Source organism: Cynocephalus volans, chromosome 11, assembly GCF_027409185.1.
Source record: "Cynocephalus volans isolate mCynVol1 chromosome 11, mCynVol1.pri, whole genome shotgun sequence".
In the NCBI taxonomy this organism is placed as follows: domain Eukaryota; kingdom Metazoa; phylum Chordata; class Mammalia; order Dermoptera; family Cynocephalidae; genus Cynocephalus; species Cynocephalus volans.
This window is the reverse complement of record NC_084470.1, coordinates 4,012,189-4,029,891: the sequence shown is the minus strand read 5'-3', so window position 1 is coordinate 4,029,891 and position 17,703 is coordinate 4,012,189. Positions and strand designations below refer to the sequence as shown.

Here is a 17,703-nt window from a genome sequence, read left to right as displayed (position 1 = left end):
TTATTGTTAACTTGGGGTTCATTGTAATCCATATGGACAACACATGAGGAAGGATTGTCTACTGTTCTTGTGGTAGTGCTAAAACATGGTGCATCTATTAGATAACATTTATCAAGAACCTACTGTGTGCCAGGAACCAAGATTCCCGGAGTCTCTTTTGGTATTGCAATTACCATTATTATCAGAAGGGCTGGCCAAGTGTTAGCCCTCTGCCCTAGTGTTAGCTCCGTGCACTTGGGCTTGCTGTTCTTGTTGCAAGGACTCTAGATTTGGGATGGAATGAAAGAGTACAGGTTCTGGTATTATACAAGTCTGGGTTCAAATTCTGACTCTGCCACATATGCTGTGCGGTTTTGAGCAAGATACTTAACATCTCTAGATCCTCGTACAGTTTCCTCGTCAGCAAAATAGACTTAGTAATATCATCTTGTAGGGAATATATGGCAGTCACTCAATAGGTAGTAGCTATTGCAATTACCATTATTATCAGAAGGGCTGGCCAAGTGATGGTAGACGCTAAAAATCCAGGTGGATGATGTGTTGAAGGTAGGGGAGTTTGGAGAAAGAGCATGAGGTTGTGGCCAGTGTTTACATATTTCAGACCCTTCCTGAAAAGCCTGTTTTATTATTCTTGTAATAAAGGGTATGGTTTTATCTCAGGCTGCCACCATCACATTAATGGACACGTGTTCGAGATATGGAAGCCCATGTCTCTCCACTATCTGCTGGCAGATGTCTCAGTACATCCATCACCACTCAAGAAAGAACGGTGGATTGGCATCCACTCACAAGCATGTAGACCCACCGTGCAGTGAAGAGAGGCAAGGAGTAAAAGGGAAAAAAAAAAACAAAAAAACTAAAACTAAATGAAAACCGTAACGTCATTTCTTCATTCTTCCTTTGCCACCAGTTCCTTTCAGTATTCTTTTGGTCTGACTTCTAATCTCAGTTTCTTTGCAGTTGATAAACCTTCATAATCCTGTATTTAAATTGAGCGGGCATCCTACTTTGCTTTCAGAGCTTATCCGGCTCTCTCGTGTCTACTCACCTAGTCTGATGACATCCTGTCCATCAGAGTCAACAGTCATTTCTTCTCATCCTACTGAACCTGCCTGACTTTTTATTTTTAAATCATGCACCTAAATACAGTTAATCTCCCATATATGAACTCGACACACGTAAGTGGATTATTTCCCATGGCTGCGGGTAAGCAGTCCGTAAGATCTGAACTGATTCACAGTGTGAATCATTCATATCCACATGAAAGGCAGCACTTGATTGCAAGGGTGTGATGGAGTAAAATGGCCTAGAGGGCTAGAATCATCTGTAAGTATTTCTTGAGAAAGACTGACATTAAGGAAGGTTGAAGGAGAAGTAGGAACTAGGAAGTTGGTTGTTGCTGTCGGAGATAATGAAATTCAGGAAAAAAAGTTGTTTCCTATATTCATAGCAACATTGGGAACAATATAAAAGGGTCATGGACCAGGAAAGAGACTCATCAAAGACCACAGTCGGTGCAAGTAGTGCTTTATTTTTGTGTTGTTCATATTATATGTTTTTGTCATTTCCTAAAATTACAGTTTCCCATCCAACTGAAGGGAAATACAGTTTCTACTGAGCAGGGGTCTGTCGGAATGTCTGCAAGAGAACATGCATCTGTTTGTCTCGAACTCACTGACACGGTCAAGTGCTAACTGTCTGGGCTGCTGCTCATCTTCATAGTCCAGTGACTTTTATGACAACAGGATTGTACTTCATCTTGGTAACATCTAATACATAATTAGTTTCATGAAGCTCGAAACAAGTCATTTTCAGTGAATGAATCGTCATCTGTCAAGAAAAAGGTGGCAGAGCCTGTCATCTTTCAGTTTTTAAAATTAATGTGATACATGGTTTTATTACTTTGGAGACGTTGTTGTGAGACCCTTTGTCATTTTTGATGATTACTGCGATCGTGAGTTAGTGATTCACATTGCAACTGTTGTCAAAATACTTGCTTTCCAGGAAACAGCTGAATTTGGTCTTGTCACTGTCTTTCAGTTTACTAAGGCTGTGGTAGGAAATCAGCGTGCACATATACCCCTCCTGGTACATGTCAGATTCCTCCATACTGTGTATGGCTCCGGAGTATGCAGAGCAGCCACGGGATCATTGCAGGAAGAAGTAACTCTTGTAAAGTGACTGGTGTCATTGCTCAATGTCGTGAGGCACCACCGGGAACTAGATGGATTATTGCACATTAAAGTTTCTCCAAGTCACATCGTACAAGTCGTAGTTAACATGGATGTCCTTTCTCAGTGGTGTCCTGACATTTGGAGACTGGGTTTCTTTTCTTCCTGGGCCAGCATTACTTGTAACTGCTGTGCGGAATATGTTCAATGAATTTCCATCTGTAAAAGCAAAGGAAGATCCCAAGTGCTGTGCTGTACCACCTCAAAGTGTCAGAATAAAGCATCTGTCAGATTCATTTAAAGCACCGGAGAAAGGCTTTTGAATAGTCTAGGACCAAAAACTTTGAGTCTTTGTGGAAAAGTATTTTGTAGTTCGAGGACCGTGGGACGATGGCCGGGTGGAAGGACGGACGAGTGATGGGGTGGGGGCTGCTTCCGTCCTCCTCTTGGTGTGTCCCATCTTCAGCAGCTCACCTGCTGGTGGCAGTCAGAAAGAGGCCAGAAACAAGGGGAAGAAGCTAAAAGTCTGACAAAAGAAGAAGGGTTTTTACGAGAACCCAGCAGCCATGCGCCTGGAGGTGACAAGTGTCTGTGAGGCAGTCTCTGCATCCACAGCAAGTGCAGTCTAGTTGGCAAAACAGAAAACAGGGTTGAAGAATAAAGAACAGGAAGCGGCCAGTGCCAGAGGCAGCACTGGTGGCTGGAATAATGTTAAGGAAGGAGGCACTGGGTATTCGTTTATTTATTTCTTTAATTTTTTTAACCAGCAATTTTTTTAAAGTACCTGTGAAATGTCTGTCAAAAGGGATGCAAGAAATGAAAGAACCTGTTCATAGGTAACGTTTATATAATGTCACACTGTAGTGGCTTTTATGTCATTATCTCAATTAATCTTCCCAGCACTGCTGCGTGCGAGGGACCGCTTTTACACTCGCTTAGTAAAGCCGTTCACGAGCTCGTAGTTGAGGGAAGATGGAGGAAAACAGGACATCGATAAAAAGTCATCATTCTAAACTCTTTTCTGGTGTCTATTCACTTATGATCACATCGTGAGCATTTTCTTCCATATTAGTAAAAACATTTGAGATGATTCAACTTTCGATGGAGCCAGGCTTTCTTTTCTGGGTGGTGCCCATTTTAGGAGGTATGGGCCAGAGGAGAGGTGTCAGCAAAGAACTGCAGCCCACAATCCACAGATGCCAACAGGTGTGGGCACAGCAGCTTGGGTGTGCCAGCCTTGGCAGGCCTGGGTCAAGGCAGAAACGCTGGCAGTCACAGACTCCAGAGCTCCGAGGTGAGCCTTTGGCTGGGTAGAGCCCCCAGTCCAGGTGCCCTGGCCAACAGACAGGAGCAGGTGGCTGAGCAGACAGGGCTGCCAATGCTCTTCGGGGGGGCAGGGAGGACTCTCATGAGGGAGGACAGATGGGAGCCACCTCCTAAATAAACCACCAGGGATTTGGGGTTGGGGGGTCGTTGATCCTTAAACGAACGTGTGTCCTACTTGAGAGAATGATCGTATCGTTTAAGAGAGAAGAGGGAGGCAAAAGGAGAATCTGGTTTAGTAAGGAAGAAGGAAAGTGTTACGCTCGAAGGGCTGGAGGACGTCCCTGTGATCCGTGGATCCACACTCGGGGCTCTGCAGGACAATCTGGAAGAATGGTCAGAGAGGAGATGTGGATTCAGGAATGTGCGATGCCGGCACTTGTTAAAGGCAAGGGAGAAAGACCCGAAAAGGAAAGCAAAGCACCAACAAAGAGAGGAGAGAGTATCGCCAGAGGTGTGGATTGAAAACGAGCTGTTGGGGAACTTGGCATTCTCAAGAATCTTGCTTATTTTGAGAAAAGTAGATGAAAATATTCTTGTATAGGGAATTCGCTTTCTGGAGTTACTGTCTTTGGTAAATTAAATTAAATAAAGGAACTGTTTTGGAGAGGAAGAGTTAAGATAAAAAGGGAGAAATAAACCCTTAACAAAAAGCTACTCCTTAAGGACAGCTACTGCCACATGGCACTTTGGCACTCAGAGTCATTTGGAAATGCATACTAGATTTAATAAATAAAAATGTTGTTGTAAACATTAAAAATTTCCCAGAAGAGAGACTCTCATTGGCTGCAAGACGACCTCCCTGTTGCTGACGCAAATGGGGGAAAGAGTGTGGCTTGGGGGCTGCTATGTCTTTGATCCTTGAGCCCTGCATGTAGAATCTGTCTGACCCTCCAGGTTATGCTGAAAAACACTCCTGTTCTTGTGATCTCAGCTCACTGTTGAGTTTGAGAAGGCAGTTTGGACTGGGAAAACAAAAAGCTTAAGGAATTTAGTTATGATTTTTATAAGCTATGAAAACGTTCAGGCAGTTAAAATAATTTTGTCTCCACATTCTAAATCCAAATATTTTCAAATAGAGGATAGAAGTTAATTTTTATTGTAGGTCCTTTAGGGTTTATGGAGTTATAAGGGGAAGAACCAGTTTTCATTATTTTAGGCCAATTTTCTTTTTTCCTTGGCCTTTTCTCTCAGTGAAGTGAGAGGCATATTATTCAGCGAGTCTACGGAAAACTATCGATTATTATTAATGTCACCCACCCCCCAGGTCGTGGAGAACGGGACCAAAAGAGAAAAACACCTTATGTAACCTTCTGGGCAAATGTTAACTGAACAGCCCATATGCAGAGCTGGCGTTTGGCTTGGAATTTACTGGTCAGGCAATGAGCACATGTCACACTGAGGGCTTTAGCAGGAAGTGAGAAAAACAGTAGTACCAGCTAGTGTTTTCAACTTGGAGTACCTTGGTCAGTCCTGTCTGTTCATGAGAGTAACTAGCACAGCTCACCTGTTTGGTCCCATTGACTAGTGGTGACAGTCACCTGATTGTCATCTGTCTTATCATCTGTTGAGTTACATTCTTCATCAGCTGGCTCACTCTGTGCTCTTCCAAGCCGTGAATCACATCATTCCTACAAGAGTGGCTCTGTGCAGGGAGGAGTGACAGCTTCCACGTGTCCCAACAGTTTATGGCCAGCAGCTGCTTAGAGCCACCCTGTATCGGTCTTCCTCACAGGAAGTGGGAAGTGTGCTAATCAGTCCATGCTATCCTTCCAAATAGTTTGCTTTATATTTATGCCTTTTTAATAATTTTTGTTTTTTAAAGGAATTTAGTGAATGTGTAGGTTTTCCATTTAACAGAAATGTATTGAGTCTCCCAGATCCTATTGGTACTTACTTGTTCTGGTAACTAGTACTGAGGCTGGGGAGGTCACAGAGATGAAATAAGATGTCTTGTTCTCAAGAGACAAGAAGATAGGACAGATATTCAAGTATCTCAGGAGCGATTCATTTAACATGCTATGTACAGAGAGGAATAGTCACATCCATTTGGGAAGATCGGGGACACCTGCTCAGAGGAAGTGGCTTTGACATGGATATAACTGGTGGGTAAGAGTTCAGTGTTAGGGTTGGAACAGAGAGAAGGTGAGGAACATTCAGCAGAGCAAGTGGCAGAAGTGAAAACACCGGGATGGGATGTGCGTGCATGTGTGTGAGTGCATGTGTGTGTGTGTGTGAATCGCCAGCTCAATACAGAAGCACAGGGACCATGCACAAAATAGGAGAACTGTCTGAGACCAGGCTGCAGGACGCCTTGGGTGACAAGCTGAGGGATTTAAACTTTATAAGTGATGGTCACTGGGGATCCATGGAGGATATTGGAGCAAAGAGTGACATGCGCAAAGTTTGTGGGGAAGTCTGGTTTTGTCTAATTATAGTTGACGTGGGGATTGCAGACAGAGGCTGGAGGCGGGGAGACTTATTTGTGGCTATCTGGTGACGGGATCCTGAGGACAAAGGTGTTAGGAAGGGTCTAGTGAGGATGAAGGGGAGAGAGGATGTGGAGGAAGTAATGAGGCTCAGTGTCTGGCAAATGCATATGTCACAGAATAGGGTAAATAAGAAGGCAAGGACAGGTTCTCCAGAAATGTGCCAGGAAGAGCTGCTGAAAGTAGGCAAGTTGAGGCTGGGGACTAATGAAGGGGAAGAGTTTGAGTGGATTTGCCAGTAGAGCATCTGATTGAGAGCTTGCAGCAAGTGGTTGCTACTGATGGGCTGGTCCTCAGGAAGGGCACTGGGCTGGGGAAGCAGGATGCAGGGCAACTAGGCAGGGGTGTGTGCTGGAAGATCTCGTGAAGGCAGGAGCTGGGATGAGGAGAGTCAGGAGTTCAGGAGAGCAGTGAGGCGGTGAGTAGCGATGCTCTGGACGTTGTAGAGAAGTCTACGCAGCCTGCTAGCATACCACCTGTGAACAGCGGGGAATGAAGGTCGATGGTGGCCCTGGGTGGTCGTGGTGCCACGGTGGGAGCAGAGGAGTCATGGCAGGAATGATTTTTATTTCTGCATTTAATAAGCTGCTTGAAAAGGAGATAACATGTTCTGTGGAACAAGCTATCAGAGATTTGCAAGGGAGCGTTTGGACCAGAAGCACAGATTTGGGGTGGTTGAAGACAGTGAGATTCCTGAGGAGCTGACCCATGAAGGAAAGCAGAAAAGACAAGAACAAATTTGGAGCTGGGGAGCTAGAAGTGAGGGAAAAACTATGAAGCATTTCTTAGACTTTATTGAAGGGTTGGTTGCAAATACAGGCGTATGAAGGAAATACTGTGCTGTATTTCATAGAAGCTCTGGAAAGGAGGTTTTGAAAGGAAGGAACAGTGACGTGAGAACTGCAGGAGGTCATGGGCATCAGGGTCAGGGTCGGGGTCGGGGTCGGGGCTCGAGTTTGACTGGAATGAGCAGAGGGGTGGGGCCAGGGCGGGGCCTGGGGCCACCCCTGCCTCATGTGACTTTCATTTCAGTTGGCTGCGGGCTGCGCTGCGGGCTGCACTGCGGGCGTTCAGGTAGCCAGGAGTCTTTTTCCTCTACAGCTGAGAGTTTTTCTTTAATGTTTCTATTAAGGCTCTAAGCTTTCTGCTTCCACGGTCTTTTTTCCTCTCATATATCCTACTTCAGAATGTTCTACATACAATAATACCTCAGAGACTTCTGTCTTTTTAAATTTCATTCTGAATCAGTGAATCAGGACTGAATAAAAAGCCAAGTCATTCCTCTAAGAGACCTCAGCTGAGGAGTCTAATTGTGGAACAGCTGCTTTAGATGCCTTCTCCTACCTCAACAATAAGACCTTCTTGGCCCGATCTGCTGTTTCAATGTAATCTGAGACTGAAACCTAGCCCCACTACGTGTGTTTTCCTTTTGGGGGTGTAAGAAGTAAGGTTTGGGGCTAGGAGACTGTCTGTCTGATGGGACCTAAACACATAGCAGTAGCCGGAAGGCGTCTCTGGCAGCTGGACGAGCAAAATCCTTGTCTTATGGGAGAAGTTTTGTTCCTAAAGTTCCTTTGTCATTTGGTTGGGAGAACATATCTGCCTCTTAGCTCACAGCTAGAACCATACAGTGGACAGGTTCTCGCAAAGGCCCAGGACTTGTGTAACATGTAACCTCTCTGTAAAACCCAATTGCCATTTCTCACCCTCTTCTCAGAGAAACTGACCGGGGATGTCAGGAATACCCCCACCATCTTTCCACTCCTCAGTTTTTCTAGGCTCCGCTTTCCCCTCCAGCTGCATTTTATAGTAGTCACCAGAGGCAGATATTCCTTTGAACACGTGGTGGTGGACGTGGCCATAGCAGCTGGGGCTCTGGTGGGAGGGAGGCCATTGAAGGGGCGCTGCACACCGAGCTGCAGTTTTTAGCCAGGGCTCGAGAGACCCTTAGAGAGGACTGTGCCAACAGTGTTCAGAATTCACCGAGGGCAGACATAGTAGCATCGTGGCCAAGGTCAAGGATGCCAGGAGGAAACAGGGCTCCTGTAGGCATTCTAACCCTTTCTGGAGTCTTTTGCCTTTGTATTAATTTGTATTTAATTTAATATAATTTAATTTCATAACATTCCTGAGGGTGGGTCGGTCTCATCCCCATTTTACAGATAAACTAGGTGAGGTTCAGCAAATGAAGGAAACTAGGTCATACTGCAGACAAGTTGACAGAGCTAGGATTGAACCGGTTGCTGGATTCACCATCTTTCTGGATGCCACCTTGCCCTTCAGAGGGGCAAGAGTGGAACATGCTTATGTTAATTTGTAGACAGCTTTTCTATGGCTCTACCTGAACATCCGGGACAATGTATTGTCTGATTTCTCTTCCTCTCTTCCCGTTCCTTTCTTGTCTGATTTGCTCTTCTGGTGGACATACTGCTCCCCACCCGAGAGGACAGACAGGGCCTATTTGCATCTGAAGCAGAAAGTGTTTCGGCTGCATTCCTTCTATCTGGGGAGAAGCTGGAGCACAACTGTGGCTGCTCGGCATGAGAGCACAGCTGTAGTCACCCGCCAGTTGACACCAGGGCACATGGTGTCATGGTTGCATTACTCGAGTGTGTCCAGCTCAAGCTGCTGCATGATTGGCATTTATCAGGGCCATGGTTGGGGGAAGAATTTTATGTGCTTTGGAGGAACGATTTTACATGCCTCATATTCGTTTGCCACACGCTCTCATAAAAATGTCATGAATCCAAGCTCGTTCGTATAAAACCAAACTGCTGCTTGCCTGATTCAAGTACCACTCCTGAGGAACTCTGGTTATGACCTTGCCTGTGAGTGAGGTCTTTGAGCATATTTTCATACTGATTTAAATGTGGCTAAATGAAATGTGTTGCATATTTTGTTCAACTGATAATGCTGAGAAAAAAGGACCACAGGGCAATAAGTCATTAATAGATTTGGTGGTGACGGCTGGCAAGTTGTTACCTCAAGAAGAGTAAGAGGCTCTTTGACAACAACTAAGAATAGCAAATGTAAATTCTCCTTGCTTAGATAACTTTTTATTAGGTGGCTTCTGCTTTTCTTAATTTAAAATAATGAAATGAAACTAACAGAAAGTATTTCCTTTTTTTGTTATTTTGCAGAAAAAACCACTGTCTGCAATAATAAAGGAAGTCTGTGATGGGTAAGTGTTACTCAGGATCCGTCTGAGGCACCCCAGACTATAAATTTACAGGCAAATAAAATATTTCCAGTGGAATAGTAAAATATTATGCATAAGTCACCACTTGATTTGCCCAAAGTCACTAAGAATAACTGTGTAAGAGTTACACTCCCTTTTCTATCAAAAATTCACCATTATTCCTCAAAGAGCAGAAAGTGTGAAGTCGCTGGTGTGTGCACATTGGGGTTGGTTTTATTTATTTTGGAAAGTTGTGTTTCTTTTGTCCTGCCCAACAGGGAGCAGTCTAAAGGTTCCTTAGGTTAAATACACACTTGATCTGGTATAAACTGAGAGGACTGCTCAGGTCCCCATGGAAGAAGAAGGTTGTAAGAAACAAGCAGTGAGTGGGTCGTTGTGCTGTCGTGTGGAATTTCATGCTGACGTGTTTTCCTGCTTTTCTTTGGCTGCTCTAAACAATCCAAAGGAAAAGCATATGTGGAAGATGCATATGCAATTTTTTATTTTTGAAGCGGAGCTGTGAATAGAGTGTTACCTAGAGTTTATATAAAATGTGGGATATTTAATTGGACCATTGTAATCTGCACCGAATATACTGATTGGGGATTGCAGAATACAGAGACAACTGAAAAGTGCCAGTTATCAGAAATTTAAATTATATTCATCTCCTTCGTTCTCCTCTAAAGCGGAGTGATAGTTTTGGGATAAGGCCTAGACAGTGCGTACCTGCAGTGACTGGCCACAGGTTGTGAAAGGTGAACTCGTGGCATTTTGTCTCAGGAACTGCACTGTGGTGCACATTGAGACCAGCCCAATCCCAATCATAGAGAGTTTATCAAACACCATAAAATTAAAAAAAAGAAAATGACCACTTTTGTTCTCCTGATCAGTTTATGCTTGTATTTTTAAGGTGGTCTCTTGCCAACCATGAGTATTTTGCACTGCAGCATGCCGATAGTTCGAACTTCTACATCACGGAAAAGGTAGGTCAACCACCATATTTAATCTGGGACACTTATATTTAAGCAAAGTAAAACATGACTGATGTTTCCGCTGTTCAGGACTAGACATGCTGTTCTTAATTTTATGTCTCTACCGTCCATGAACATAGGGTCTGTAAAGCAAACGGCTGCTGTTTGAGTATCCACAAGATGATATTTAGCCCATTCAAGAGTGAAGACCGTATATGTTTCTGAGCCCTGTTTAGCAGCTGCATTTGCCTTCTTAAAGTGAATATGTTAATTACCTCTCCTTATTGCTTGCTTAAGGAATTTTTGATACTTAATGACTTAGTTTAGCTCTCCTGTCTCAGATTTTTTTTCCCAAAGCAGCCTCTAATCCTGCTCAAAGTACTTGAGACGATGGTGAGGAACCTTTACAAATGTGGCATCGTGTAGGCACTGAAAGTGTTCTGTGGCTCTTGGGAGCTCTGCTTTCTTTTGGGTGATTTAAACTCTCTTTAGAAAGTATAGAGGAGAAGGAAGGCTCCGTGAAGTCTACAGTAGCCCTGGGAGCAAGGAGAATTAACATCTAAGAGACCCCTGACAGGGGAAAGGGACACTAGCATTTATTGAGCACCTAGTGTGTGTAGCTACCTCTGTTTGTTAATTTCTTCCTCAGTACTAACATGGAATTTAAAAATATTAGCTTTGATTAGCAGATGAGAAACCAAATCACAGAGGACAAACTGTTAGACTAACATCTCATACTTGACTCTGCAATTAAGAAGCTAGTTTAGATCTTTGTGCTTCTGTGATTTTGTCTTTTGGAAATTTCTGGAATAGTGTAGCAGTCAGCACAATTTTAGGGAGAGCTCACCGAAATGCAAACGAAAGTATTGTCTTCATGGAACTGATAGCCTTGTGGGGTTGGCGTGCAGGGAAGGGACAGCCTGGTAAGCAGCTGTTGTGACCACAAGGTGGCCAGCGTTGGAGCTGAAGTGAGTACGAAGTGGTACTGCAGGAGACAGAACCAGCACCCTAGGCTCCAGTGTCCTGCAGGCTTTGTCCGAGTCAGCAGTGCCTAGTGTTGACCGCACCTTTATCCATGAATCAAGTGGTGGCAGAAGGTGAGGCAGAAGCAAGTGTCCTACCCCACGTGTGATCACGCACTGCACCCTGAGTGCTGGGGTCGTTCAGCTCAGCAGGGGAGGCTGGACAGAGGCCTGGAAATGCTTCTCAGAAATGGTTTTGTTCTTCCCAGATGAACACCATGAATTTTATGGCTGATCGTGTTTTCCTTTTCTCATTGATTGCTAGAAAGTGAACAAGAGGACTAGATTTCCTGGCATGTGCTGTATTTGTTAACTTTACATATGATTCCTTTGATTCATTCTATTAACATGTAGTTTCCTGTCTTCACTTTCTCTTTGCTTCATTTTCTTAATATTGTTCATTTATTTTATACTACAGCTATATAATTTGCATGCTGTTCTTTGTGAAATAAAAAGGAGATAAGTAAAAGCTAAATGTTAGTTAAATATATCGTCATGGTTTCATTCATCACCAGTTAGTGGGTAGTGAAATCAATTCAGTTAGTTGCAAGAGCATTAAAAACTGGGACTTAATAGAGTGGAATAGGTCAGAGTACATCACTTTTGTTGTTTGTGAAATATTAGTTTCACACACCCACATTTGTAATACAGGTAGGTTGTGCTGTTTTTTTACCCTGGGCTGCGGTCACAAAGCCACTGATTCATGAGTAACCCTGCCTTTGGTTAATCTGTCCTGGTTTGTGTCCCCTAGTGGCTGTCCTATCTTCTGTCTTCATGGTATGAAGACCTCAGTTTATTGGAGATTACTAAGGACAGGCTTCTCAGACTTTAGAGAACATCAGCATCACTGGGAGAACCTTTTAAAAATATAAATTTTTACATTCCGACCCTAGAGACTGACTGGGCTTTGGAAATGGCCTAGGATTTTTGGTTTTAAAGAGCCCTCTGGGGAATTCTGATGCTGGACACCCAGGGACCACTTGCAAAACTCTGCTCCAGGGCTTGTTTTCAAGAGAGCTGGGACCCAAGTGTACGGGGCACTGTGGACTCTGACCAGAGCTTGTGTACAAACTTTGACTCAGGAGTGTGTTTATGTACTGCTGCTTCTTGGAATAACTTAAAAATTAATAACATCGTATAATGTCTATGTTTTTTTGCTAATTAAAATTCAGATATACTCAGAAAACTCAAACTGCTGAGAACCAGGGAAAATTATTATCTTATGGGGCATGTTAGTCATTTTCTGGGAAGGAAATTCTTAATATTGAGTTTAATATGGACTGGGCACCTAAGTCTATCATCAGGTCTTTCATCTCCAGTGGGCAGTAGCAGAGCTTGTTCTTTTATTCAGAGTTTAGTGAGTGTGAAGACTCATCTTCCCAATCATAGCCCTTTGTTTATAAATAAAATATCATTACCCTTCCTTGTGCAGCTGTTGCTGGGCACAGCTGCGTGTGTGTGTGTGACGCAGAACTGGACGCACAAGGGGCGGGGGACAGTGGTGGAGCCTGGCTCTGCGGGGTCAAGCTGGGGCTGCCTTCAGTCTGCTGCTTAAGTCCATCTAGTTCCTTGCAAGTATTCCTAAAAATAGAGACCTTTTTCTGTTTTTAAAATAATGTATCTAGCATCATCTTGTTGACTTACAGCCCAGTGAGTAGTTAGGTAATATTTGCATCACCATGGCAACCAGTGACTAATTTTTGGAACTTGTGTATGCTGTTAGTTACTGCTTGTCACTTGTGTATGAGATGGTCTTCTTCCCTCTGCTGAAGATGAAAATCACCTGTAATTTCAAAGAGAAAAAATTTTCCAGTCCTGTCCTAGCAAGCTAACAAATGTAATGACTGGATGGATGCTGTGATTCTCTTCTAAGACCCTCAGGAAGGCACCTCCCCTACTTTTCTCATATTGTCCAAATCCATTTTCTCAAATAGTCTTCATTTGCTTATTGGGTCATTAGCTTAGGTTTTTCAGTGCGGTGGGGAAAAATGTCATGTTAAGTAACATTCAGCAAAAGCATAGATTGCAGATGCCTTAGAGAAAGTTAAGATTCAGCTATTCAAAAGTTCATATTCTGCCCCAGAAACTTACATATGTCAGGGTGATGTCTAAGAGAGAGACAGAGACTAAAAAACAAGTAAATTTTTCACTTGTCGTTTAAATTGTGTGTTTAAGTGGAATTTGTCTTTTGTATGGGAATTCTAGCAAGAATGCTGGGCATTTTAGTTTATTACCCTGCTCACAGTCTAATGATGCAGGTCTTGTTGTCTTCATTTTATAACGAGGAAGGTGAAATTGAGAGAAGTCACCCAGCAGCTTGTGTAGGTCATACAGATCAGCAGTGGCCAAGCCGAGGCTTGGACCCAGCTGGGTGTGACTCCAAAGCTCTTCGTGCTCCATCTGACAAACGCTCCGTACCTGCTGACTCAGCCCCAATGAGTTTACGATGCCCTTTCTTTGCTGACATCAGGCCAGTGGTCCCCATGGTAATTGCCTGAAGAAAATAAATAGAGGAAGTTTGAGGCTGTGAGCACTGGTTACCAGCTTCAGCCTCTGGCTCCCTTATTCCTTATGAGGGGAACTTGGAAGAAGTTGTAACAGGTAATCTTCCATTCACTAGGGATTCACAAAGTGCATTTTTCCTTGCCTTTGGGATGGACTGTGTGAAGTCTAAGATAGCGTGATCTCACTAATACATTCTTTTTGGGCAAACAGAAAAACTGTCTTCTCATCCTTAACCCTAAGCATGCAGAGCGGTGGGTCCCGAGAAAGCAAAAGTCTGGGCCTGGTGGAGGAAGCTGTTATGAGGTTGTCTACTTGGGGATAATTGGGGTTTTATTATGATTGCAGAATCGCACTTGGTTCCTCCCTGCTAAGACCTACTCCAGAATGTATAAGTGTAGTGATATATCCACAGTGTCTTATTTCCATGAATTCCTTATCTTGTAATCACAGAGAGAAGCTAAGCCTTATCCAGGCCCTTTCTGCAAACCTGGCCCCAGGAAGCTTTGGGAAGGAAGACATGTCATTTGAGTGGGGCACCCTTTTTTGTCATCCCCACTTTCTAAGTGCTCTGGGTTCTCAGACAGCCTGCGAGTTTTCCATAATCAATGGGCAGACAGGATTGCGTGACCCTGAGACATGTGCACCCCACCCTGATCAGGAGATCTGTCATGCTTTTGTAGACAGACCCATAAGTAAGCAGAGTAAACCCAGTCTCCAGGGAGGATTGCGACTCAGAGATAAGTAGGGACGAAGGCCCAGGAGGTAATCAGAGGAGATGGAGATGGAGATGGAGATGCTTGCGGTCCTGACTTCCATGTCTGGTTTCCAGGGTCCCTGTCCTTGTGTCTCTGTGAGAGGACCTTCTGTGGCTTTTCAGTCCCTGGTCCTTTACTTAAACTGCTTTATGCTGTTCTCAATTGAAGCACTTTCTCTAGGACAGGCATTTTAATTTGAGCTAACCCAAGCCCAGGAAAGCTGTAGATTTCCTAATGCAGCCAGGTTCCCCATGCCACCTTCCCTTTTCTGCTGTCTGTGGTAAAAGATTCTGGACTTGTTCAACAGAAGTCCCTATTGCTGCCTCAGCCAGCTGCACCCCAGCCAGGTGTGGCCAGTGCATGCTCCTGCCGGCAGCCCGGGCCAGCTCCTGCTGGGCCAGCTCTCAGGGGACAGGCATAGCAGAGCTCCTGGTTTGCCCTGTGCCCTGTGCCGCCAGCTCTTCTGGGGTTTCAGACTCCATGCATTTTTCTGTGCTGCCCTTTTTACCCTTTCCTTCCTTTTCTGATGCTCTGCTGCCTGCCGTCTTCTCTATTAAAGTGTGCCTCACTGCCAAATTCTTGCTTCTGTTGCCTCATGACCAAACCTGGCTCTGTCATTGATGCTCTATGGATGCCTGAGTGGCCTTTCCTAGATGGGCTGCTTGTCTGGACTCTGACGGAAGGAGATGGCCCTGCTGGGAGGAAACAAGCCATGCGTGAATGCATTCTGTAAGAAAACCGGACTTCCGAATGTGCCAGGCACTGTCCTGAGCTCAGGGGATAGTCCCAACCTTCGTGATTCTCCCAGACAAATAAATGTGTACCCTAAATTAACCGATTACAATTAAAGTAAGAGGAAATAGTTAAACAGGAGTTCAAGGCACCAATAAAGAGATATAGGTCCTGATTAGCTAACAAAGGAACCTAAGAAATAATGAACTAAAAAGAGTAATTTCTATAGCAGCAGAGAGAAGGAGTAAAGATTTAGAAAAGGACAAATGTGAGTGTCTGGACCTAATTAAGCCTGGAAAAAGTGGCATTTAGGCAAAAATCTAAGAAGAAAGGAGGGAAGATAGATGGGAAGTCCTTAAAATGGACCAGAGTAGTGGTGTGCAGAGAGCTAGAGGTAAGAACAGGGGACGAGATGGGCCAGACATGGCTGCAGAGGTTTACATAAGCCTTGATTCTCCAAGGCCTTTTAAGGCCATATTAAAGACTTTGAACTTTATCCTAAGAGCATTGGAAGCCTTGAGATGATTTTTAGCTGGGTCTGATCACAGTGGTTGGACTACAGACTCCCCTGCGATTACTCTGAATGTACTATGTTGGAAGAGTAATCAATCCATGGTAGAAATTATGAGAAAACAGTTCACCGTGGAGAGAAAAAGAATGCAATACAAAGGATGTTTTGAAATTGACAACAAATACTGGGTAGCACTTTTGATTCTAAGGAGAAAAGGGGACCAGAAATTAGTCTTGAAATGTCTGCCTTCAGCAAGCTCACTCTTAATGTCCTTGACAGTTTGTCTAAGGGTTATAAAGATACATCGCAGTTGAATAAAATTGCTCATTTTACTTTTTTCCAAAGTGATGTCCTCTTGATAAACTTGTCCGTTTACACAGCCTGCTAAAATTTTAATAATTGTTTACCTGACTTATGTCCAATTTTAATTTCCCCTCTGGACACAGCTAATTTAGGATACAGATACTCCTGATTTAGAATATTAAATTTTTCTAATTATTTTTTCAGGTGAAATTAATTGAATAATATATTTTATCTAATCTGATATATAAAAATAGTAAATTTCAACATGAATCTGTATTAAAATATTAATATCTTTTTTTTTCTACTTTTATTTTTTTCTTGGTTATGCATATTTGTGGGGTACAAAGCTGACCATCACCATTTGTGCCCAAAATGTGATGGCCAGGTCAATACTATCCGCATGCCCATTACCACCAATTGCGATTATTCCCCAAGTTCCCCACTCAATTAATCCCTGACCTCCTTCCTCCTCCCCGGCTCCCTACCCAATTCTGTAATCCTCTCATTTCCTCTGCAAGTCCAACACACCGTTGTGGTCTCTATTTCCTTCCTTCTTTTTCTCTTAGCTCCCACTAATGAGTGAGGTCATGTGGTATTTTTCCCTCTGTGCCTGGCTTATTCACTCAACATATTTTTTCCAAGCTCATCCATGTTGCTGTGAATGGCAGAATTTCATTCTTTTTTATGGCAGAGTAGTATTCCATGGTGTATGTATACCACATTTTCCTTATCCAGCCATCTATCAATGGATATTTAGGTTGGTTCTTTATCTCAGCTATTGTAAATAGAGCTGTGATGAACATAGGAATGCAGGTATCCTTTAGACATGATGATTTCCATTCCTTTGGGGTATTCAACTAGAAGTGGGATTGCTGGATTGTATGGTAGATCTACCTGTAGTTGTTTGAGAAACCTCCATAATGTTTTCCATAGTGGTTGAACTAATTTACAGTCCCACCAACAGTGTAGGAGCGTTCCCTTTTCTCCACATCCTTGCCAGTATTTGTTATTCTCTGTCTTTTTGAGTATAGCCAGTCTAACTGGGATGAGGTGATATCTCAATGTGGTTTTAATTTGCATTTCCCTGATGATTAGTGACGTTGAGCACTTTTTTAAGCGCCCATTGGCCATTTGTATGTCTTTCTTAGAAAAATGTCTATTCAGCTTCTTTGCCCATTTTTTAATTGGGTTATTTGTTTTGTTACTGTCTAATTGCTTGAGTTCCTTGCATATTCTGGATAGGATATTAATCCCTTCTTGGATAAATAGTTTGCTAATATTTTCTCCCACTTTGTAGGTTGTTTCATTCTGTTGGTTCTTTCCTTTGCTGTGCAGAAGCTTTTTAGTTTGAAATAGTGCCATTTGTTTATTTTTTCTTTTGTTGCTTGTGCTTTGTGCTCTTGTTCATAAAGTCTGTGTCCAGTCTTAGTTCCTGAAATGTTTCCCCCATATTTTCCCTTAGTAGTTTCACAGTTTCAGGTCTTATACTTAAGTCCTTAATCCATTTTGAGTTGATTTTGGTATATGGTCAGAGGTGCAGGTCCAATTTCATTCTTCTGCATATGAATATCCAATTTTCCCAGCACCACTTATTGAAGAGGCAGTCCTTTCCCCAATGTGTGTTTTTGTTGCCTTTGTCAAAGATTAATTGGCTATAAGTCTGTGTGTTGATTTCTGGGTTCTCTCTACTGTTCCATTGGTCTGAATGTCTATTTTTATGCCTGTACCATATTGTTTTGGTTA

General features: G+C 43.3%; 1 protein-coding gene across 2 annotated transcripts in view; it reads left to right on the top strand.

Moving 5' to 3' along the window:
* Positions 1 to 17,703, top strand: part of ELMO1 (engulfment and cell motility 1) — a 549,163-nt gene that overhangs the window by 104,423 nt on the left and 427,037 nt on the right. For both annotated transcript variants that reach the window (XM_063113910.1, XM_063113909.1), the window contains exons 3-4: positions 9,124 to 9,164; positions 10,072 to 10,144. In XM_063113910.1, coding sequence (XP_062969980.1) covers positions 9,124 to 9,164; positions 10,072 to 10,144 — 114 coding nt within the window. The remainder of the gene's footprint in view (positions 1 to 9,123; positions 9,165 to 10,071; positions 10,145 to 17,703) is intronic.